The sequence below is a fragment of the Chenopodium quinoa genome, unplaced genomic scaffold (assembly GCF_001683475.1).
Source record: "Chenopodium quinoa cultivar QQ74 unplaced genomic scaffold, ASM168347v1, whole genome shotgun sequence".
Classification (NCBI taxonomy): domain Eukaryota; kingdom Viridiplantae; phylum Streptophyta; class Magnoliopsida; order Caryophyllales; family Amaranthaceae; genus Chenopodium; species Chenopodium quinoa.
The window spans coordinates 687,281-711,819 of record NW_018742953.1 but is presented as its reverse complement, the minus strand read 5'-3'; the positions used below and the strand labels follow the sequence as shown (position 1 = coordinate 711,819).

At 35.6% G+C, this 24,539-nt stretch overlaps 1 protein-coding gene and 1 long non-coding RNA gene across 7 annotated transcripts; both read left to right on the top strand.

Moving 5' to 3' along the window:
• Nucleotides 1-764: 764 nt before the first annotated feature.
• Nucleotides 765-10,308, top strand: LOC110728700. 3 transcript variants are annotated; one of them, XR_002512745.1, is made up of 10 exons: nt 765-1,002; nt 4,181-6,615; nt 6,704-7,003; nt 7,096-7,206; nt 7,290-7,912; nt 8,572-8,785; nt 8,904-8,996; nt 9,094-9,198; nt 9,293-9,680; nt 9,944-10,308. It is a non-coding gene; the product is annotated as an uncharacterized LOC110728700 (long non-coding RNA). The 3 variants fall into 3 exon arrangements; XR_002512744.1 differs by adding an exon at nt 8,229-8,473 and having other exon boundaries at nt 774-6,615; XR_002512743.1 differs by having other exon boundaries at nt 783-6,615.
• Nucleotides 10,309-10,747: 439 nt separating this feature from the next.
• Nucleotides 10,748-19,556, top strand: LOC110728698 (ubiquitin-like-specific protease 1). Of its 4 annotated transcripts, none has more exons than XM_021908340.1 (6): nt 10,748-11,076; nt 17,784-17,848; nt 18,468-18,596; nt 18,674-18,749; nt 18,842-18,937; nt 19,282-19,556. In XM_021908340.1, the coding sequence occupies exons 2-6, from the start codon at nt 17,838-17,840 to the stop codon at nt 19,372-19,374; spliced, it is 405 nt and encodes a 134-aa protein (XP_021764032.1). In that variant the 5' UTR covers nt 10,748-11,076; nt 17,784-17,837; the 3' UTR covers nt 19,375-19,556. The 4 variants fall into 4 exon arrangements, 3 of the variants coding, with proteins under 3 accessions (XP_021764032.1, XP_021764031.1, XP_021764033.1); XM_021908339.1 differs by lacking the exon at nt 10,748-11,076 and adding an exon at nt 15,378-17,704; XM_021908341.1 differs by lacking the exons at nt 10,748-11,076; nt 18,842-18,937 and adding an exon at nt 15,378-17,704.
• Nucleotides 19,557-24,539: the final 4,983 nt, after the last annotated feature.

Sequence of the window (24,539 nt, the reverse complement as noted above, 5' to 3'; positions counted from 1 at the left end):
TGGAATGAACGCAATAACAGAAGACCCAACCGTCATCTTTGAAGACAATACAACATGTATTGCTCAAGTAACTGAAGGATATATTAAGGGAGATAAAACGAAACATATTGCCCCAAAACTGTTCTTCACACATGATCTGCAAAAGGACGAGGAAATAAATATCCAACAAATCCAGTCTTGTGAAAATCTTGCCGACCTTTTCACCAAATCACTTCCTTCGAAGAAATTTGAACAGTTAGTTCACAAAATCGGAATGCGACATCTTCGTGAACTATGCTGAGATCAGGGGGAGTATTATATGTACTGCACTATTTTTCCCTTGATCAGGTTTTTATCCCACCGGGTTTTTCCTGACAAGGTTTTTAACGAGGCAGTATACCAAAGCATATAATACTATATCGTTATACTCTTTTTCCCTAGCTATGGTATTTACCCCATAAGGGTTTTACCTAGCAAGGTTTTTAATGAGGCAACAAATACCTTTTGTGTATAAGTATGGGCATTCAAGGGGGAGTGTTAGAAGGCAATGTGAATGCCAATAATTGATTTGATGTTACAATGCATATATGAGTCCAACCCTTGTGAACCCATATTGTCTATATGTATGAAATCATTGTACTCTTAGTTGAATACTCATGCTATATATAGAGTGACATGCAAGAGAAATTTAACGAGCAATACTTATCAGTTCCTCTATCTCCTCTTACTCCTTCATTTCTCCGAAATAAAACTTTCTATTAGTAAAATTTTTAACACTGTCGCTATTGTTACGTTTTTTCCTTATAATTTAGGGCGGCATACATATATTTAAACAAAAAATATAAAAAAGAAAAGCAAAGCAAATCAACCTACAGCGTGGAAGTTACAGGGGCACTTTTTTATTCTAAACAGTTAACTTACCTTGCACACTCAAAATTCTCAAAAACCTAGCTACTGAAGATCGATTCATGGTTAATTGGTGATTTCTTTGGCGGAAACTCAAAATCCATTGTAGATCGAGGGGTAAGAACTCTAATTTCTTTCTTTTTGGTCTTTATAATTGATGATTTTTTCTAGGCTCCAATTTGTTGTAGGCCTTTTGAATTCGTTCGTTGTTTGATGTGACCTTGATTTTTCTTTGTTATTTCTACCTACAATTCATGTGTTATTTTGACTACAATTGCAACAATATCTCTCTATTATTATTATTTTTGTGGGATTTTCTCTTATTTAATTGGGGCTTTCCTTCTGTTCGGGGTTTCGTCATGATTTTCTGGGTTTTGTTAGGAATTTCAAGATTTTCTGGGTTTTGTTAGGAACTTGCGTATATCTTCATCATCCTACTTAGATAAAAGCAAAAATAATCTCTTGATATTTATTTTCTGTCTAAGATCAGAATTTCCTTCGATTAAAATTTGAAACTTTGGTGCTATGTTAATTATAATAGTGAATTGATGATTGTGACCCACTAGTGATGTAATATCGTTTTAATATTTACACATGCAACTTCAAATATGAATTATTAGGTATTAATTATAACTTCTATGTTATTAGTGATGTACTGTGTGAAGTGTAATAGTGAATAGATGATTGTTAACTACTAGTGTTGTCATATATGCAACGCTTGAATAACCCTGGTTTTTAATCCTTTCAATTGATTATATTTCTAGCTGTTATATATATTAGCTTAATCTTTACACATAGAATTTTAAATATGGATTATTAGGTATTAATTACATAACTCCGTAGATTATTAGGTTCCGTGATTGAGTTGTCATATGCAATTGTTTATCTAACTTTGTTTATTTAATCCTCTAAATTGATTATATTTCTGAAACCTCTTTACTTTTTAATTTGTGTATGTATGGTGTACATCTTATTTTATATTTCATGGGTATTAGCAAAGGATAGTTACGACTTCCTTTTAAATGGAATTTTCTAATATACACAAATCAACTCGTTGTCTTAGCTTAGTTTATTCCCTAAACTACGTAAAAGGTCTGCTCCTATAATTTTTCTATATGATAAAAGCATAGCCTTCTTGGTCCTACACTATTTAGTTAAAAGAGACTTAAGTGTCTTCCTTGGATATAAGTGACTTCTTTGGATTATCATATTTAAAAATTGTTTTTCTTTAAGGTGAAATATGACTGCATATATACTAATTGACACAAAGAATATAAAAGACAAAAAAAGGCTATGTCATAGTATTACAAATTTGAGTTAAGGATGTTCCTAAATTATAATTCTTAGACTATTATTGTATATCACCATAGTCGTAAGTCTTAACATAGTATATACCTTAATAATTTATCCAGATTTAGTTAATAGTGATTCTTATTTTGGAAATAACATCTTATATCTTTTTACCACTCTAAGAGCTTAGAGTATCCATGAGATATATATTCATGTTGCTTCTATATGACCTTGTTAGGTTATAAATCAAAGTTAGATGCCTTTTATTGTGGCTTCGAGTCTTATCGGATAAACATGCTGCTGCATTTTTTCAAACTTCATTATAAAATTTTCCTTAGGTGGTTTTTTTAATTTATACATGTTCAATATATAGTATATGGATTTTTCATGAAATACCACTGAGTTTTTCCAAAATTCACCATATACCACACAAAAATTTTTAATTCACCATATACCACTGAGTTTAACATAAATGTCACAACATGCCATTTCCGTTAACTCAGTTAGTCATTAACGTCAATTGTGCCACGTGGCAGCTTGTAATTGGTTTCCTTTTAAATTATTTAACTTTAAAATAATTGCTTAATTAATTATCAAAAAATAAAAATAAAAAAATAATTGAAAAACTAAATAATTAATTGAAAAACTTTTACAAAAATAATTGAAAAAAAAATTAAACCCACCACCAACTGCCAGCCATCTCCTCGCCCCCAACCAGCACCCAGCCAGCCCCCCGCCCCCCGCTCCCAGCCTTGAACCACCACCGCGCCGGCGCCGCCCCTCACCCAGCCTTGCGCCGGTGCCCCCATCCCTCCCTTGAACCACCAAACCCAACCCAAATTCTCCCTCCTATGTTCCCAAAACGTCTCCCCCTGCAACCCTTCCACCTAAGCCGAAACCCACCATGCCGAAATCCAACGCCGGCGACCCAGATCCCTCTCCCTCACGTCACCGCCGCCCAATTTAGTTGCAAACAACCAACCCAAAATCTCCCAGCCCCAGCCCGTGTACGACCACCCTCTTCATCGCCGGACTGGAACGGCCCGCCACCCCTTTATCACCACCATCACAACCCCCTGCCGCCGCCCCTTACCACCATCACAACAAAGTCTCACCTTCCTCCGCAATTGCTGCCACCACAACCCACCACCACCAAGCGAACCCACACACACCAAATCGCCACCAATCGCACCAAATCGGCGCCACCGCACCAAATAGCCGGAGTTTAGGAGGTGGCGGGTTTCGCGGTGCCGGAGTTATCAATTTTAAAGGTTGGGGTTTCTGGGTTAGGGATCGGGTTGTGGGTTTCTACAGGTTCTGGGTTGGGGTTTTACCAGTTATTTGGGGTTTTCTGGTTAGGGATTGAAGAAGAGGGAAGGTGGCTGGAGAAGGATAAGAAGGGGGAGGGGTGGTCGGGAAATCGATTTAAGGGACGGGAATGGGATGGGAGGTCGAAAAAGGTTGGGGACAGGGGAGTGGAAGAGGGAGGAGGGCGAGCTGCTGGGAAAGGGAGGGAAGGGGGAGGAGGGGGGGCTGCCGGAAAAATGGAGGGAAGGAGGAGGAGGGAGCTGCCGGAAAAAGAGAGGGAAGGGGAGGATGGAGGTGGAGGGGAAGAGGCAGCCATTGATGAAGGTGAAGGGGAAAAAATAAAAAATAAAAAAAAATTTATTAATTAAATTTTTTTTTATTAATTAAGAGTTAATTAGATTATCAAACGGATTTATTGAAAGCCACTAAGTGAAAGCCACGTGGCACAATTAACCTTAATCACTAACGGCGTTAACGGCAGACTAACGGCAGTTAGAAAAAATGGCATTCTGTGTTAATGTACATAAACTCAGTGCTATATGGTGAATTAAAAATTTTTGTGTGGTATATGGTGAATTTTGGAAAAACTCAGTGGTATCTCATGAAAAATCCGTATAGTATATATACCAAAAGTTTATACTTCAATGCTTGCTTTTTTTATTTTTTATTATTTTTATTTTTTAAATTTGTTTGTAAGGATAATCTTATTTGAAAAGCATGGATATCGATACAAGTTGGATTGAACTACCCAACAACCATCCAACTTATCGTAGTGGAACTGTCAAATTCATTAAGTTGGCTAAAGAAGGGCTTGTAGATGGAAAAGCTCTCTGATGGTAAGAAATGTAGGATGGAAAAGTGGCTGACAATACCAGAAATAGAGGAGCATATTTTGTTTAAAGGTTTTGACAAGCAATACAAGAAATGGATTTTTCACGGCAGAGGACCAGTCCTTGAGCGCATGTTTAGTGATCAACACGGTTCAATTGGGGATGTTGCTGGAACCACTAGTCAAGGGGCTCAACATGGGGTTATAGGTCGAGATGATATGAGAGGCTTATTAGGAGATGCTTTCGGTGTTAATATGTCCAATGTGAATGAGCCTGAACCTGTAGATCCACACCATGCTGGATCAAGTGATCAAAGTGAGCCTAACTTTTTTGACCATTCCTCAATTGAAGAGCCCACTCCATCCCCAACGCAAGTGATGAATGAAAAAGAAAAGGCTAACTTTGAGAGACTATTAGAAGCTTCAAATAATGAATTATATGCTGGATGTAAGACGTTCTCTAAACTTTCATTTCTTGTGCGAATGTTTCACATAAAGTGTATGCATCATTTATCTGCCGAGTCCTATACAATGATTCTTGAACTTCTAATTGAAGCATTTCCTCAAATTATGGAGTTCCCATCATCATATTATGAATCCAAGAAAATGATTAATACCTTGGGTCTTGGGTATGAAAAAATTGATGCTTGCCCGAATAATTGCATTCTCTATCGAGGTGAACATTCGGACAAGGATGAATGTGATGTATGCCATGCTTCGAGATGGAAGACAACTAAGTCTAAAGAAGGTAGTACAAGTGGGGAAGATAAAGATGTAAAAAAAGATGAACCTGCGAAGGTACTTCGATATTTCCCTTTGATCCCAAGGTTTAAAAGACTTTTATTTGTCTTCTAAGATAGCGAAAGATATGATATGACATGAGAAGGATCGCGATAAACAGGAAGGTATATTGAGGCATCCTGCAGATGCTTCAGCCTGAAAAGATTTGATGATAAATATTGTGATTTTTCTTCTGATCCTCGAAGTGTGAGAGTAGGGCTTGCTAGTGATGGTTTTAATCCTTATCGCTTAATGAATACCACGCATAGTACATGGCCAGTGGTGTTAATGATTTATAATCTCCCACCATGGTTATGTATGAAACATTCTTCATTTATTCTTTCCTCTTTAATTCCAGGAAAATCAAGTCCTGGAATTGACATTGATATCTATTTGCAACCTTTAGTGGATGAGTTGAAGTTATTATGGGAGGGAGTAGATGCATTTGATGCTTACAAAAAACAATATTTTAAACTGCGTGCTGCTTTAATGTGGACAATCAACGATTTTCCAGCTTATGCAATGTTATTAGGGTGGAGTACGAAAGGCTATCATGCATACCCTTCTTGTGCCCATGAAAATCGTGCTGAAAAGTTGGCAGGTAAAATGTGTTACAAAGGGTTTCGAAAGTGGCTGCCCATTGATCACCCTTATCGATCTCAAGCCCATTTGTTTGATGGGAAAGAAGAGTATGGTCTTGCTCCAAGCCGTTAATCAGGGACTGATGTTCAAAATCAACAAGAAGGGGTTGCATATACATATGGAAAAGGGAAAAAAACCTTCTAAAAAAAAGAGAGCAAGACAAGATGATGATGATGATGACGAAGAAAATGATGATATTAATGTTTTGTGGACCAAAAAGAGCAAATTTTTTGATTTACCTTATTGGGAGCATAATCCTCTTCGTCATAATTTAGATGTTATGCACATCGAAAAAAATGTGTGTGACAATTTCTTAGTCACCTTACTAAATGTAGATAAGAAATCCAGGGATAATGAAAAAGTTAGAAAGGCAATGAAAGAAGAAGGAATAAAGCCACATCTTTGGATTAAGACTAGTCCAAACGGGCAATCAATTATGCCTCTTGCTTCTTATTCTATGTCAAAAGAGGATAAACTACGATTCTTAAGGGTGTTCCAAAAATTAAGAGTTCCGGATGGATATTGATCTAATCTCTTAAGATGCGTGAATATGAAACAAAAAAAACTTCAGAATCTAAAGAGTCATGACAACCATGTCACTATGAAAGATCTTTTGCCTGTAGCTCTATAAGCTTTAAGAGCTACAGAAATTGTGGATTTGGTGTCAGAGTTGTCATCCTTTTTCAAAATCGTGTGCTCTACCACCCTTGATGTGAAAGTGTTGGATGAGATACAAACCAAAATTGTTTTAACTTTTGTAAGATAGAGATAGAGTTTGTACCAACATTTTTTACAGTCATGGTTCATTTAGTCATTCATTTAGTGGAGGAGGCCAAACTTGGTGGACCAGTCCATTATAGGTGGATGTATCCTATTGAAAGGTTAGCATTTAAATCTATACAGTTAATTTATCGAATAATTTTATGTATTAAATATTTATGTTTCTTTTCTTTAAACTGTATTTGGAAGGTACTTGGCCCATTTGAAATCATGTGTGACTAACAAAGCTCAACCAGAAAGGTCAATTACAGAAGGATACCATTTAGAAGAGATGATTAACTTTTGTTCAAGATACTTAGAAGAAATTGAGACCTTATTTTATAGGCTGAAGAGAAATGACGATCTTATTCTGGATACAAGTGCTTATTTATTTAATTCTGGTGGTCGATTCATTGGGGCGAAGAAAATTGCTCGTTTAGATGCTAAAAGTCTAGAGCAAGCACATCACTACGTTTTACTTCATTTTGATGAGATGGCTGAATTTCGTGAGTAAGTATTAAGTTAGGTTTCTTAAGATATTTTTCTTTCTTTAATTTGTATGGTTGTTGTTTCTATAATTCAAGTGTTTTGATATGTTACAGTGAGTTCTTACACCAGAAGCGACGTGAGAATCGATTTAGAGAAGTACGAGGTGACACAATAGTAGAGTATGATTGGATCATTAAAGATTCTCTAATTGGCTTAGAGCCCAGGTTGTTATATATAGACTTCTGTTAAAATAAGACATTATTCATTAAATATAATGCTTACTTTATTAGTTATTTTGTCATTACAGGTACATAATATAGATAGCAATAGTGAGCAAGGGAAGCTAAGGAAAGCTTTGGCAAGTGGTTTATATGATCGTACTACAGAGTATAAAGGCTTTGTAATCAATGGCTACAAGTTTCTGACTGTAGACCGTGAACGCTATCGCAGGACACAAAATTCAGGAGTTATGGTTGAGGCAGATGGCCAGTTTTACTATGGAAAAGTCAGGAAAATATATGAATTAAGTTATTATGGGACATAAGGTTGTGTTGTTTCGGTGTGATTGGGCAGACATTAGTAAGGGATTAAAGACATATGAGAATGGGGGTATTTCTGTCAACTTTTCAAAGTTGATGCATAGTGGACGATTAATGAAAGATGATCCTTTTATTTTTTTCATCTCAAGCGAAACAGGGATTAAAGAAATACGAGCATCAGAGTCTATCTATTCCAATGCATCTCAAATGAATTTTGGTGAAAACTCCTCTAATAACGATGGGAATGAAGCGTGTAGAATTGGAGGTTCAAGGAGGAACGACAAAAGAAAGAAGCGCTCCATTACAATAAATGGAAACTCTTCTACTGACGAAGCCCAAGATTGGAGAGATGATGTTAACTTTGATGAAAGAGAGGATGTTCGTGCCATTGGTAAGTTGCCTTACACGAGTCTTTGTTTTCTGACATAGCATGATATTTTTTTATTTTTTTTAAACAATACATGTACTTCTCCCTTTTCTTATTCAATTTAGTTCTGAAAACGACCGTATGTGATATCTTTGCTCTGTATGTGTAATATGTAGTTCTCTATTCTGAACTGTGATGGTGTTTGTGTCGTATATTTGGCTGAAATATGAGTTAAGCTAGAAGCCATGGCATTAAGACCAACTTTATTATAGTAGTTTATAAATACTTTATTCAAACAACTTATTTATATATGTATTATTCTTATATGCTTGAGTTGTAGATTCTGAAGGAAATGTGCAGTTATGGAGTGGTTCTATACAGCCACATGATGTGTGGCTTCTTGAAAAAGAAGTCAGATTTGAAGTTACATTCAACAGATTTTGCCAACCAATTAGAAAGGGCGGATCAATACTTGTGAAATTCATTTCAATTATAGCAAATAAAGATGATATTTTTCCTATAAGAGATGTAAATTAACGAAATGTGAATGCAACAATACTAGGTGATATTGTTAATTTGATTCGTGTAAGTGGTTTTAATTATATTTTTCATTTAGTTGATTCCTTGACGTATATATTTATATTATATTATTATTATATCCAAAAATATATGAGTTTTTGTAGGAAAAATTCATCATTCGGGATGGTAAAATCTATGATGATGCAATGCTTAAGCACGTGGGTAAGCATCGTAGGCAGTGGAAGTTTGAGCTCAAAGCTAAATATTTCAATCCCACTGTACGAACCAGAACACAAATTGAAAATGACAGGCCTGGAGAAATTGTTCGTGAGAATTGGCTTCCATTGGTCGAATTATTGGTTTTCAAAGAAGAGCAAGGTACTCTGTTTTAATCTCTGTTTTATATTCATCTTTCCTATTTACAATCATTTTGTTAATTTAATGGAATGGTTGTTGATTTAATGAAATGAACTTACGTTTTTTATGATAATGTTAGAATTATTCTGAAATTGGAAGAGAAGCACGTGCTTCTTTGGGACGTCTACATACCAATGGTGCTACGAGCTTTGCTAATTCAAGAGACGAATTTGTATGATCGATGCATTTGCTGACACTTTATCCATAAATATTACATCTGTTTTTGTGATTTTTAAATATATTAATTGAATGTGATTCTGCTTATGAAGGAGATTGAGCATGGAAGAGAGCCTAGTGCTTATGAGTTTTTTGATAAAACTCACCAACCAAAGAATGGATGCTATCCTAACAACACAAATACTGAAGAATTCATTGTATTATTTCCAAACTTATTTCATATTTCACTTTAATTATCTACCAACCTTGTAATTATACACTTTACATGTGTGTGACTATATTTCCTTGCAGGACATGGCAAAATCTAAGATTGATTCAAGTGCTGCAAATTCATCAACTTTGAAGCCTCAAGTAGAGATAGAGAATGAAGTCTTCAATGATTTGATGTAAGATAAGGATAAAAAAAACCAAAGACCATTGGGTTATGGGTTTGGGGTGAATCATAATGATGTGTTTGGAGTTCATGCATTATTGCGAAAAAAAAAGGGGCACTTCTTATAACAGTAGCGATGACCAGAATATGAAAGCTGATTTCGCAAGGTATAAGAGGCATACTGCAAACCTCTTAATGAGACTGACAACACAAATGACTAACGTGTTGGATGCAGTGCGAAGCGGTAATGTCTCTAATGAAATGTTAGATGCTACTTCCACAACATTACGCTCCATACATGCTCAGGTCAGCATCCCTTTCTGTAAAACATGTAACATTTTTTTTGTTTTATTATTGCATAGTCTATGGTATCATCATTTCTCCTTATATATCCTTCATGGTAAGGTGTACATGGCTTAAAATGCACCTTTAAGTTAGTATACTGTAGTTTTTAGCTATAATATATTTCTGGACATTCCTTTGTTATGGAATAGGAATCTCATATTTATTTTTTGTATGGCTCATATAAATTATACAACATATTAATTGATGTCTTTTTTTTCCCACAGAATATGGAAGAATCAAATGGAGGTGATGATGAAGATGAAGACGAGGATGAAGATCACTTGGATCTTTCTACTTGATTGGGCATGGAAAAATAGCACATATATTTTTCTCACTGAATATGGGAAACAATGAAACGTACATTATAGAATAGGAATCTGATTTACTTTTTGGTTGACCATTGTTACAAATGGAGACAGTGAACTTAATTTCTTGTTTAGACTTTTTTGATCGTCGAAAATTATGATTATGTTATTTTGATGATGAACGACTTTTAAGTTTATGTATGGATTGTCGGAGATTGGGTTTTGTTATTTATAGAAATATGTAGTACTACTTTTCTTATTGTTTAACTTTTACTTATTTATTATATTATGTGAGTGCAAATAGAATATATTTTTGACAACTGGTAAAATTCATATGGTCCTATAAATTATTTCATATAAGACGACTCTTGAAAGAGATATAAGATATGAAGAAATCTCGACACTTTGATACGTCCATTAATTCTTGTACTAACTGCCAAAATTATTCTCGATGCTTTTAGTGTCTAAATACTTCCCGCTTTTTTCAAAAATTAGGTATTTCCGACACTTTAGAATGTCAAAAATGTAAAGTGGGAAACAAATATATTTATTTCTCTAAAAAGTAATGACACTTTAAAGTGCCGGAAGTGAAATATAGATGCTTTAAAACGTCGATACTATTGACAATATAAAGTGTCGGAATTTCTGACATGTGAAATTTCGACACTTTACAAAGCGTCGGTAGTTACTTTACCGACGCTTTAAAGCGCAAAACACGGATTATGTGTAGAAAAGGCTAGGGTATTTCAGTACTGAAAAAGTCCACTTATTATAGCCTTTACAAAACAACCGCTATTAAAGGTGATTAGAGTAGGAAAAATAAACTGCCTAACTTTTCTATCTTTCCACGCGAAGCCATATCACTTTTCTTCTCTACAACTCTGCATTTAGCTAGAGTACTACTCAAAGAGACCCTAATTTCCTGAACACAAAACCTCTAAGTTCCGGCGACATTTTGCTACTCTCCGGTGAGAAGGATCGAAGAATCTTGCTGTCATCTTTCCCAGTCGTGATTTCGTAGAAGCAACATAGTATAATCCTTCAATTTTAAGGTATGTTTCTCAATCAAAAAAAAAAAAAAAAAAAAAGGATCGCTGAATTTTGCTTTTATTCATGATGAATTAGAGTAGTTGTGTTTAATTATTGCCAATTTTGTTGATGTTTATAATTTTGTTGGGGATTTGGGTAGAATTATACTCGTAATTTCAACAAGGGTTTAGCGTTTTTTTATTTTAATTTTTTTCTTTTCTGAATTATCAACTAATTTTCTTGCTTATTGATGAGTAGACTTCTGTAAAATTATCCTTTATTGTTAATTTATATTGTCATATACTGAATTTTGTCTAAATTCAAATTATGAGGCAAATCTTGATGTTTATATGTAGTAGGATGTCCGCAGAGTCATGAATTGATGTCTTCTCGGTTTTAAACTAGTTCGTATACTTCTTGCCAATTGAATTTTGATAGTCTATGTAGATAATATGGATAAGCTTCCTGTTTGGTTAGTATGTGCTTATTATTGACTAAATTTCTAATATATACGAAGAGGCCTAATCACAAAGTAGCTTGTTTTAAAATAAAACAATATTATATTGGTAAAATCATAATGAATATGTAAACTAGGAGCTGGTTACAAATAAGAGTTATGATAAGAAGTTTTAATGTCATTCATCAACAACTCACAAAGAGCCTTGATTTTAAGATAGCCTATTCGTTTATGTAATACTAAACAATAGAATCATAGCGCATTTCAATTGCCACCAGGTCATAGCCAAGGGTCATAATGCATTTTAGATCTTTGTCCTCTTTGAATAATTTCATCTAAATTATACCCTTCCCATTATCTTGAGCTGAGTGATAATACGACAACAACTTCAACTAGAATAAACCATTATACTAATTGTTCATTTTCTGAGACACTAATCTCAATTATCAAACTGTTCAAGGTCTGAGTGTGCCTGATAGCTTAAAGTGCATCAAGATGGATAATCACAAAGCTTAATTAAAAGAAAATGCAACTAATGACAAGTGAATTTACAAGCTATTAGAAATCAAAATACTTTGAGTGATCTTTTTTTAAGGTCATTAAGAATATAAAACTGAAGAGGGGGGGGGGGGATTAAAGCTTACAAAAAAAGTCAATTGTTGAAAACATTAATCTCGCACCGAATAGTTACAAACCGAGACAGTACATTTATAACTTCACACATATTATTGGTTTAATAGTGTAAAAATAACTAATCTGAAATTTGTCAAATACAGTTTTTTTTTTTTTTTTTTTTTTTTTTTTTTTTTTTTTTTTTTTTTCAATTTATGAAGTCTTAAACAAATTATGTTAAAAAGAGGTTTTTTTTTTTTTTTTTAAAAAAAAAACAAACCAGTTTTGGTTCGAAAATGGATGCATGCAAGGCGTAATAGTGATGAATATGAGTTAGGTGTAGAGGAGTTTATTACGATTGCTATTGAACATGCTGAGGATGTGAATAACATATTATGTCCATGTGTAAATTGCAACAATATGGTTCGAATTAGTATTGATGATGTCAGAAATCATTTGATGGTTAATGGTATTAATCAAATGCACAAGTGTTGGTTTATGCACGGTGAGATTATAGGGGATGGTCCTTGTAACATGCCAACTCGAATGAGTAATGAAATTGAAATGGGAGAAGAGACTGAAGGTGAATTCAACTTTGAATATGATGGGTTATTAGAAGAAATGACACAAGCCATGGAGCACAGCATTGGAGAATGTCAAGAGATGTTTGAAAGCTTATTTGAAAATGTGAAGAAACCATTGTACCCCGGATGCTCTAAATATAGTAGATTGTCAGGCGTGATAAAACTCTTTAATTTGAAGGCAAGCCCTGGATGGACAGATACAAGCTTTACAGAGTTGCTAAAAACACTGCAAGATATGCTTCCTGCAGAAAATTTGCTTCCTGGTCGCACCTTATAAAGCAAAAAAGATGTTGAGCTCTATAAGCATGTCCGTTCAGAAAATGCACGCATGCCCAAATGATTGCATCTTATACCGAAAAGAGTATGCTACATTAGAAAGTTGCCCATAATGTAGTGCTTCTAGGTATAAGAAAAAAAAAGGTTGCTGCCAAAGTAATGTGGTACTTTCCAATAGTACCAAGGTTTAGACGCCTTTTTAGTATTCCCGAAGAAGCAAAAAATTTGGTGTGGCATGCTGAGGGGAGAAAGAAAGATAATTTGATGAGGCACCCAACCGATTCTCCACAATGGAATATGATTGATCGTGACTTTCCTGATTTCGAAGCTGAACCTAGAAATTTACGACTTGCACTTGCAATTGATAGGATGAATCCTCATGGTAATCAACGTAGCACTCATAGTACATGGCCGGTGATTTTTATGATTTATAATCTTTCCCCCTCACTATGCATGAAACAGAAGTATATAATGATATCTATGCTAATTTCGGGGCCAAGGCAACCTGGCCACGATATAGATGTATATTTGGCACTATTAACTGAAGATTTAAAGATGTTGTGGGATACCGGTGTTGAAGTATTTGATGTTAATCAGAATGAAAATTTTAATTTGAAGGCTGTGTTATTCGGTACAGTAAATGATTATCCGGCATACGATAATCCGACAGGTTATAGCGTGAAAGGTTATGAAGCATGCCCTATATGCTACAAAAATACACCATCGCGTAAGTTAGAAAATTCTAATAAGATTGTGTGCATGGATAACCGTAAATGGCTGCCAATGAATCATCGCTACCAAAGGTGGAGGAAAAATTTTGATGGTACTAGTGAATATGGTAAATCTCTGATTCTTGTAACTGGAGATCAAGTGGTGGAAAAGGTGCAAGGTTAGATATACAACCGGTTACTAGAAATAGGCCGTTTTCCGAGGGAATCGTTCCGACGAACCTGAATTCCGTCGGAAAATTCGAAATTTCCGACGAAATTATGGTCTGTTGGAAAATTCTGTCGGAAAAGGTACGTTACGACGGAAAATCCGTCGTAATTCTTGCGACGGAAATTAATTCCCTCGGAACAATAGGCTTCCGTCGGAAAGTTAACTTTCCTACGGAATTTAAATCCGTCGGAATTTTCCTATGGAATATTCCGTCGAAAAACCCAAATATTCCGACGGAAAAATCCGTCGAAACGTTCTAATATATATAAAAAAAAACCGACTTATTTTTCTTTCTCCTCTCCTCTTTCTCTCTCATCTACTTCTCTGCTTTTCCTCCTTCCCCTTCCCCTTCGTTTCTCTCTCCTCCTTCTCCTTCCCCTTCCCCTTCGTTGCTCTCTCCTCCTTCCCCTTTCCTCCTTCTCCTTCGTTTCTCTCTCCTCCTTCTCCTTCCCCTTCCCCTTCCCCTTCGTTGCTCTCTCCTCCTTCCCCTTCCCCTTTCCACCTTCTCCTTCGTTTCTCTCTCCTCCTTCTCCTTCCCCTTCCCCTTCGTTGCTCTCTCCTCCTTCCCCTTCGTTGCTCTCTCCTCCTTCCCCTTCCCCTTTCCTCCTTCTCCTTCGTTTCTCTCTCCTCCTTCTCCTTCCCCTTCCCCTTTCCTCCTTCTCCTTCGTTTCTATCTCCTCCTTCCCCTTCCCCTTCTCCTTCCCCTTCGTTTTTCAAAGGCACTAACCACCGCCACTGCACAACCACGAACCACCGCCGCTACTCAACCACGAACCACCACCGCCTTCTAATGGTTTTTCAAAGAACAAATTACAGTTTTTCATGTCAAATTCGACCATGAAAACCCTAGATCTAGAGTTTTCATGGTCGAATTTGACCTTTAAAACCCAAATTCAAGCCAAATTAGGGGTTTTGATGGAATTCAAGGTAAGTTCTCTTATTCTCTTTCTCTTATTTTTTTCGGCTTTTTAACTTTTTTTGTTCTGATTTTTGTGATTTTTCGTGTTTTAGATTTGTTTTTTCGGCTTTTTTCGTTTTTTTTTTCTTCTGATTTTTCGTGATTCTTTTGATTCAAGCCTTTTTTCTTCTGATTTTTCGTGTTCTTGATTTTTTTTTTTCGGCTTTATTCGATTTTTTTCTCTAATTTTTCGTGTATTTGATTTATTTTTTTGATTTTGATTTTTCCTGTTTTTGAATTTGTTTTTGTAGTTTTGTTTTTTCGGCTTGTGGTGGGTTGTGGGTAGTTGTGGGTTAGAGGGGGTTTTGTGGGTGGGGATCTAGGTTGGGGGGGTTCAGGGGGAGGGGATCTGGGTTGTGGGGGCAGGGGGTGGGGATCTGGGTTGTGGGGGCAGGGGGTGGGCTGGTGGGTGGGGATCTGGGTTGTGGGGGCAGGGGGTGGGCTGGTGGTGGGGGTGGTGGGTGGGGCTGTTTTTTTTTTTATTAAACTTTCCGACGGAATTTCCGTCGGAAGAATAGTTGTTTTCGACGGAATATTCCGTTAGAAGGTTGTAGGTTCCGACGGAATTCAGCCGTCGGAATGTTGCGACGGACTTCACATTTTAGTCAAACTTGACTCTGACAGAACAAAATCCGTCGGAAATTCTGTCGTAATGGACCTTTCCGACGGAATTTCCCTCGGAATATCGCGAAATTCCTACTAACTGTAATGCGACGACGCCTTCCGACGGAATTCCGTCGGAAATGGGAATTTCCGACGGAATTTCGGGGTTTTCTGACGGATATTTTCCGTCATTGATGGGCTGTTTTCTAGTATTTAATGTTAACATGGAAAATTAAATGCTAAGGATGTTCCAAATCAAGGATATAAGAAAGAGTCTGTTTTCTGTAAACTTCCATGCTGGAAAAATTTATACGTCAGACACTTTCTTGATGTGATGCATATTGAGAAGAACATATGTGAAAGTGTGGTTGGCACACTTCTGTATATTCCTGGCAAGAGTAAGGATGGGAAAAAAGCAAGGATGGACTTAGCTGACATGAATATCATAACAGAGTTGCATCCTGTAACGGAGGAAGGTCGTACCTATCTCCCTCCTGCATGTTATACTCTAAGCAGATTGGAAAAAGGGTGTTTTGTGAGTCCCTATATGGAGTTAAGGTTCCTGATGGGTATGCCTCAAACATAAAAAAAATTCGTGAAGATAAAAGACCTAAAACTAATAGGTTTAAAATCTCATGATAACCAAATTATAATGGAGCATCTATTACCCGTTGATATTCAGTCCATTTTGCCTGAACATGTCCGAGATTCTATCACTAATCTTTCCATTTTCTTTAGTGAGATATGAAGCAAAGAAATTGACCCTTTGAAGCTTCCAGACTTGCAAAAGCGTCTTGTTTTTACTTTATGTCAGTTAGAGATGTACTTTCCTCCATCTTTTTTTGACATAATGGTCCGTTTAACATTGCACTTAGTTAGAGAAGTCCAATTATGTGGACCTGCTTACATGAGATACATGTATCCTGTTGAGAGGTACATGAAGATTTTAAAAAGTTATGTTAAGAATGGGAGTCGACCAGAAGGTTGCATCGTTGAGAGATATTTAATGGAAGAAGTTGTTGACCTTTGTAGTCACTACCTGACTAATGTTAAAGCTATAGGGATTCCTAAGCCTAGAAAAACAGTAGGCTTAGAAGGGAAGGGAATCATGGGAAATGAAGTGCTGACTATATCTCCTTTGTTGTGGCATCAAGCACATTTGTATGTATTGCATAATAGTCCATAGGTACGTGGAAGAACACTTAATGAGTTAAAGAGCCTTTATTCAAGAAAGAATGAGAAATGGATAAATGATGAACACAATTCCTCTTTTGTTGAATGGTTAAAAATACGGATTGCTGATGAACTGATCCATTCCCCATCTACTGTTTCTGATAGATTAAAGTGGTTGTCTCGAGGTCCTCGTAGAGATGTCATATCATATTCTGGTTATCAGTTGAATGGGAATACATTCTGCACTAAGGATAGAGACAATGAGACTACAATGCAGAATAGTGGGGTGACTATTGTGGCACAAGCTATGCATATCTCTAGTGCGAGAGACAAAAATCCAATTTATGCAAAAATGTCTTATTATGGGGTAATAGAGCATATTTGGGAACTGCACTATTGCTCTTTTAGACTTCCTATTTTTGGTTGTAAATGGGTCAATAATAATAATGGAGTTTAGGTGGAAAAAGGCATGTTTTCACACTTATGGAAATAAATAGAATGGGTAGTAAAGATGACCCATTAGCGTAGCGGCGCATACACAATCAATTCCATCAGGGTTTGTACGTGTCGGCGTTGATTATGCTATTGAGAAGGAAACACCTCTGCTGTGCCACTTGAATGTGAAGCAAGTATTATTAGGGAAGCTATAGGGACCATTGTATTTTGGCCTATAGAACTTGTGGTTCTTGATAATATGTATATGATACATCAGCATATATAAAGGTTGTAAAGTCATCGAAACAACGAGAGCAAAAAAGTACATCAATCTCCAAATCACCAACCCCTCATACGGCTAGAACATTATCTGCTACTGAATTACAAAATGTTTCCTTAGGACGTGAAATATTAGTAAATGTAGATACCCTTCCAGAGAATCTCATGATGTTTTAAAAGTATGTTTTGAAGATGAACAAGAGCGAACAAATAAGAATTCCCATTGACATTGGAATAGCAAGTCAAAACAAGGAACTATTTCTTGGCAAGGAGGAACTTTTACAATTCCTAGCCCAAGAACAAATTGGAGTCAGTCATATTTTGGCATTTATGTCGTAAGTTCTCTTCCCATTGTTTATTTCCCCAAAATATGAATTATGATTATAATGAATTTGTTGTCTTTTTAATGTGTAGAAAACTGTGTCTTGGTTGCTTTGTGATGGGAGCGTCTCCTATATTTGGGTTCTTATGCCCATCAGGTATATATCTTTTCACACAATTTAAAAAATGGGAGATGAAGAAGTCCTTAGATTGCAAGAAAAGCATATCTCAATACATTGTGGATATCTTAAACGACTATGCAGTAAAAGGAAAAGTATTCGTTGCTCCATATAATGCCGTGTAACTTGTCTAAATTCACTTAATTTTGGGTATTATGGCTCACTTATTAGGTTAATTTCAAGTATCTTGTAATAGTTAGTTGTTGGTATTATTTTATTTTGGTGATTGGTAAATGATTATACTTGGTGTTGATTTCTTCGTTTATAGCTATATTATGACACAACCTATAATGTCTATCCAATTTGGTACTTGGCACGAAAACATATCCTTTGATGAGAATTTAGGGATTGGTGAATTGAATGGTGTTGTTGGCCGATGAATGGCATTTCATGTCTTTACAATCATATTTTCATTTTTACTTAAAAGTTTTTCCTATTATTGTCACATTTGTGTCCACTTTATTAGTGCTCTCTGGGTAAATTTTAATGTAAGCTGAGTTATATGTTAGATATAATAGGCCATGTAGTGAAACTACATTTACAAGTACATACCATAATATGATGGTTTGATTATTAAAATTATTTTGTTGTAATGCAGGTTACATTGGATATTATCCGTGATTGATCCTTACAATAATACTGTATATTACTTGGATTCTTTATGTGAAGATGGCACAACAGGAACAAAAAGAGACATAATATCTGATTTACAGGATATTGTTAACACGTAAGTGCCTTTTATTAAGCCTTTATCCAATGCATTACTTTTGTAATATGCTAATGTTATTTATTTTATCTATGTAGAGCATTATTTCAATTTCAAAGTGATAGAGAAATTACCACAAAACTGAAGATGAATACGAAATGGCTAAAGATAAAAGTATGTGTTGTGTCATATTTGTCATATAATTTGAAATTATATATTATTAAGAATATAATCTCAATTATTTACTTGTGCTATTGGTTATATAGTGTCCACAACAACCGAATTGCATTAATTGCGGACATTATGTTATGCGATTCATGAAAGAAATAATCTCGCACACACGCACTCAAATTCCAGAAAATGTAAGTCGTAGTAGTGTTTTTCCTTGGTTTTAATTCTTAGTATTGCACCAAGAGATCTAATATGATGTATAACATTTTGTGATGGTTGTGTTTGAAAATTGATTGTAGTGTTTTAGTGCTTGTACCATACATATTGTCAGTGGAAATACTTCATTTTTGTTTATCTTCATTCTCTGGCATATCTTTATCTTGCATATTGTCATATACTCCTATGTCTTAAGATATTTACATACCATATAAACTAAATTTGTGTATAATAGCTTGATAATGCATCTAATTAAGACTTTAAATGTTAGACCTTTTAATATGTTAAATATTATTAATAGAATTTTTTTCTACTGCAGTACTTTTCAGATTGTCAATTTCCAAAATACGACCAAGAACAGATTGATGAAGTAAGGATTCACTGGGTGCGATATGTTTTACAGCAAATTTAGATTAGAGATATCATCGTATTATAATCGCGATGTAAATTTGGAGATATAATAAGACATTTATCTCAAAATTTTAGTTTACAATGTTTAGGTTTGTGCAATACAATTTTTTGAGAGATAATTGCTACGTATTTGTGAAAAAAAAAAATGTATCATTGTTTTTTTATGAAATTGAAGGAAAGTATTTGGCTTTTTGATTCAGTATGCACGTAATAAACATGCCAAATAAAATGGATGATAATTTTTAAAAATATAATTTGTTTCATAGAGGTCACAATAAATCGCTGTAAGAAAATTCAAATTTTGTTCAAATTGTGTTGGCGCTAATTTATAGTGGTTTTTAGAACATCTATAAATACAAAATTTGAATACAAGCTTGGGACTTGATATTATAGCGGTTTTAACAACCGCTATGAAAAGGCAGTTATTCTTTTTATAGCGGCGAGGTTTATAAAATAGCGGCGAGGTTTATAGCGGTTGATGAACCGTTATAAAAAGATAAAACACCGCTATAAAATACAATATATGGCGTAGGAGGATGATTTATCTAGGCGTGAATTTTTATTAGCCATGGTTGATGCGGGAGTTATTGGATTTGCTCATATTATTGAACTATAGAAAACATGCCCGGATTTTACGCAAGAGTTCAAGTCTCCTTCACACAACTACATACTTGTTGCAAGATGGTTTTTTATTTTGTGGAAACAAGCCATGTATTCCTCAACATGGAGTTCGCGAATTATTTGTTAGAGAGGCGCATAGTGGTGCTCTTGCGGGACACTTTGGTGTACACAAGACGGTTGATATGCTTAGTGAACACTTCTTTTGGCCTGGAATGATCAAAGATGAGCAAAGTGTGGTTTCGAGATGTGCAACTTGTCAAAAGGCGAAGAGTTCTTTCACTAAAGTTTTGTACACACCTTTACCTATTGCCGATTGTCCTTGGGATAGTGTGAGTATGGATTTTATTGTTGGTCTTCCTCGAACTCAAAGAGGAAAAGATGCTATCACGGTTGTTGTTGATAGGTTCTCAAAGATGGCTCACTATATTTCTATGCACAAGAGTGAAGATGCACAACATGTAGCCGATTTGTACTTCAAAGAGATTGTTCGTGTTCATGGTGTTCCTAGAAGCATAGTTTCGGATTGAGATTCAAAGTTCCTTAGTCACTTTTGGAAGTGTATGTGGAGATTACTTGATACAAAAATGATGTTAAGTACTTCTCACCATCCCAAACCGAGGTAACAAATCGAACGTTGGGAACTTTATTGAGGGGGTTGGTTATTAAGACTAAAAGGGATTGTGATGTTAAACTTTGTCATGCGGATTTTTCTTGGAATAGAGCTCATTCATCCACTACACAACGTAGCCCTTTTGAAATAGTTTATGGTTTTAATCCTTTCTTGCTTATTGATTTATTGCCTTTGAGTAAAGAGGATATTCATGTTGATGCTAAGAAATGACTTGTGGTTTACAAGAAGACATGTGAACAAGTTAAGAGAAAGATTGAGAATATGAACAACTTATACAAGGCTCGGTCTAATAAGAAGCGCAAGAACATACATTCAACCTGGGAGATCTTGTTTGGTTACACTTGAGGAAAGAAAGATTTCCAAGCAAAAGGAAGAATAAGCTCACGCCTAGAGCCGATGGTCCTTTTGAAGTATGAGTAGCATATGGAGAGAGTGCCTACAACCTTGATGATGTGAATTTGAGGGAAATTTCTTTTACAGAGGGGGAGAATTATGTGAATCAAGAGGGAAATTCTTTTTAAGAGCCAATTACATTGATTTTGAGTCCAATAGGGTTCAAACTTGGAGGGAAGAATCAAGGATGGGTTTCATGCTTGTTTACCAAGGAAGAAAAATTATAGCAGCTTCCTTCCGACGAAGATAGCAATGAAAACGCACCAAAATGGGTGCCACGCACCGATTCACCGGCTCCAACATGAGCACAACAAAACACCAGTCAGGCACGTAAGATCCTCTGACGGTGGCGATAAGAAAAGGATCATATCTTGTTTTACTTAGTTTTTTCTAGAGTTTTTTCTTGCAAGTTTTTACCTTTCACTTGAAAGGGTTTTTCTTAGTTTAAGCACTTATGATTACTTATATTTTATGTTATTTATGTTTAAAAATTTCCTTAGTTTATTAAGATTTGTTTTAGGAATTATAGACTAATTAAGTCAAACTATGCTTACTACTAGTTCCCTAATCTAAGTAGAAGTAGCTTTCCTATTCTATTTAGGTTACTTGGAGCTAAAGGCTAGGGGCTTGTCCAATTCCTATTAGGCTTAGAATTAGTGATTATTTTTTTCTATGAATAGGGGAATTTCATTGATTTGTAAAAACAATAAAAAATACACAAAAATTCAGCTTACTAAAAGTTCATTGTTTAGCTTTTGCTTATATGTTTTTTTGCTAGTTTTCAATTCAAGGAGTTGGTTGATAATTAGAACGCCAAATACTTAGTGTCTAGGAGTAGGATAAGAGTTTAATCCCAAAATAATTAGCGTCTAGGAGTGGGTTAATTAGTTTGGGGATTCGAATCATAAGTTATTATTCGTGCCTTGGAACATTGGTCTCATTACTTACAATCAAAACATTTTGTGCTACATTCGGATCATGAAGCTTTGAAGTTCATTTATGAACAACAAAAGTTGAATTATCGACATTCTAAGTGGTTTGAATTCTTGTAATCATTCACGTTTTCTTCTAAGTACAAGGAGCGTGGGGAAAACGAATATTGTGGCGGATGCTTTGTCTAGGCATGCATTATTATTAGCCATGGTTGATGCGAGAGTTTTTGGCTTTGACCATATTATTGAACCATATAAAACATGCCCGGATTTTGCTCAAGAGTTCAAGTCTCCATCACGTAACTACATACTTGTTCCTAGATAGTTTTTTATTTCCTAGAAACAAGCTATGTATTCCTCAAGATGGAGTTCATGAATTACTTGTTAGAGATGTGCATAGTGGGGCTCTTGCAGGTTGTTTTTGGTGTACAGAAGACGGTTGATATGCTTAGTGAACACTTGTTTTGGCCTACAATGATCAAAGATGTGAAAAGTGTGGTTTCGAGAAGTTCAACTTGTCAAAAGGCGAAGAGTTCTTTCACTAAAGGTTTGTACACACCTTTACCTATTGTCGATTGTCCTTGGGATAGTGTGAATATGGATTTTATTGTTGGTCTTCCTCGAACTCAAAGAGGAAAAGATGCTATCACGTTCGTTGTTGGTAGGTTCTTAAAGATGGCTCACTTCATTCCTATGCACAAGACCGAAGATGCAAAACATGTAGCCGATTTGTACTTCAAAGAGATAGTTCGTCTTCATGGTGCTCCAATAAGCATAGTTTCGGATCGAGATTTAAAGTTCCTTAGACACTTTTGGAAGTGTTTGTGGAGATTACTTGGTACAAAGTTGATGTTAAGTATTTCACACCATCCCCAAACCGATGGCCAAACTGAGGTAACAAATCAAACGTTGGGAACTTTATTGAGGCGAGTGGTTAGTAAGACTCAAAGGGATTAGGGGTGTTAAACTTTGTCATGCGGATTTTTCTTGCAGTAGATCTCATTCATCCACTACTCAACGTAGCCCTTTTGAGATAATTTATGGTTTTAATCCTTTCTTGCCTATTAATTTATTGCCTTTGAGTAAAGAGGATATTCATGTTGATGCTATGAAACTACTTGAGGTTTTCAAGAAGACGTGTGACCAAGTTAAGGCAAAGATTGAGAAGATGAACAACTTATACAAGACTCGGTCTAATAAGATGCGCAAGAAACATACATTCAACCCGAGAGATCTTGTTTGGTTACACTTGAGTACAAAAAGATTTCTAAGAAAAAGGAAGAATAAGCTCAAGCCTAGAGCCGGCGATCCTTTTGAAGTATTAGAAACATACGGAGGGATTGCCTATTAGCTTTATTTGCCGAGTGAATACGGTAATGTAAGTGCTACTTTCAATGTTGGTGATTTGTCTCCTAACTTAGATGATGTGAATTTGAGGGCAAATTCTTGAAGAGGGGGAGAAAGATGTGAATCAAGAGTGAAATTCTTTTGAAGAGCCAATTACATTGATTTTTTGAGTCCAATAGGGTTCGAACTTGGAGGGAAGAATGAAGGATGGGTTACATGCTTGTTTACCAAGGAACAAGAATTGGGGCAGTTTCCTTCCGACAAAGCTAGCAATGGCGACGCACCAAAATGGGTGTCATGATCTTGTTCACCGGATCCGGCATGAGCCTAGCAAACACCAATCAGGCGCGTGAGATCCTTTGAGGGTGGCGATAAGAAAAGGATCATATCTTGTTTGACTTAGTTTTTTCTAGAGTTTTTTTATGTAAGTTTTTACCTTTCACTTGAAAGGGTTTTTCTTGGTTTAAGCAATTAGGATTATTTTTATTTTATGTTATTTTAGTTTAATAAGTTTCCTTAGTTTATTAGGATTTGTTTTAGGAATTATAGACTAAGTCAAACTATGCTTACTACTAGTTCCCTAATTTAAGTAGAAGTAGTTTTCCCATTCTATTTAGGTTACTTGGAGCTAAAGGATAGGGGCTTGTCCAATTCCTATTAGGCTTAGAGTTAGTGAGTTTTTTTTTTCTATGAATAGGGGAATTTCATGCCTTTGTAAAAACAATAAAAAATACACAAAAAATCAGCTTAATAAAAGTTCATTGTTTGGCTTTTGCTTAAACGTTTTTTGCTAGTTTTCAATTCAAGGAGCTGTTTGATTATTAAATGCTAAATACTTAGTGTCTAGGAGTAGGATAAGAGTTTAACCCTAAAATAATTAGTGTCCAAGAGTGGTTTAATATATTCGGGGATTCGAATCATAAGTTATTGTTCGTGCCTTGGATCATTAGTCTCCTTACTTACGAACAAAACCTATTGTGCTACATTCGGATCATGAAGCTTTGAAGTTCATTCATGGACAACAAAAGTTGAATTATCGTCATGCTAAGTGGTTTGAATTCTTGTAACCATTCATGTGTTCTTCTAAGTACAAGAAGCGAGGGGAAATCGAATACTGTGGCGGATGCTTTGTCTAGGCGTGCATTTTTATTAGCCATGGTTGATGAGAGAGTTATAGGCTTTGATCATATTATTGAACCATGTAAAACATGCCCGGATTTTTGGCAAGAGTTCAAGTCTTCC

Excerpts from the sequence above, each read along its gene's own strand:
- LOC110728698 (XM_021908340.1), top strand. Across the intron at positions 18,750-18,841 it reads CGAAATGGCTAAAGATAAAA|TGTCCACAACAACCGAATTG; the intron begins GTATGTGTTGTG and ends TTGGTTATATAG. Across the intron at positions 18,938-19,281 it reads GCACTCAAATTCCAGAAAAT|TACTTTTCAGATTGTCAATT; the intron begins GTAAGTCGTAGT and ends TTTCTACTGCAG.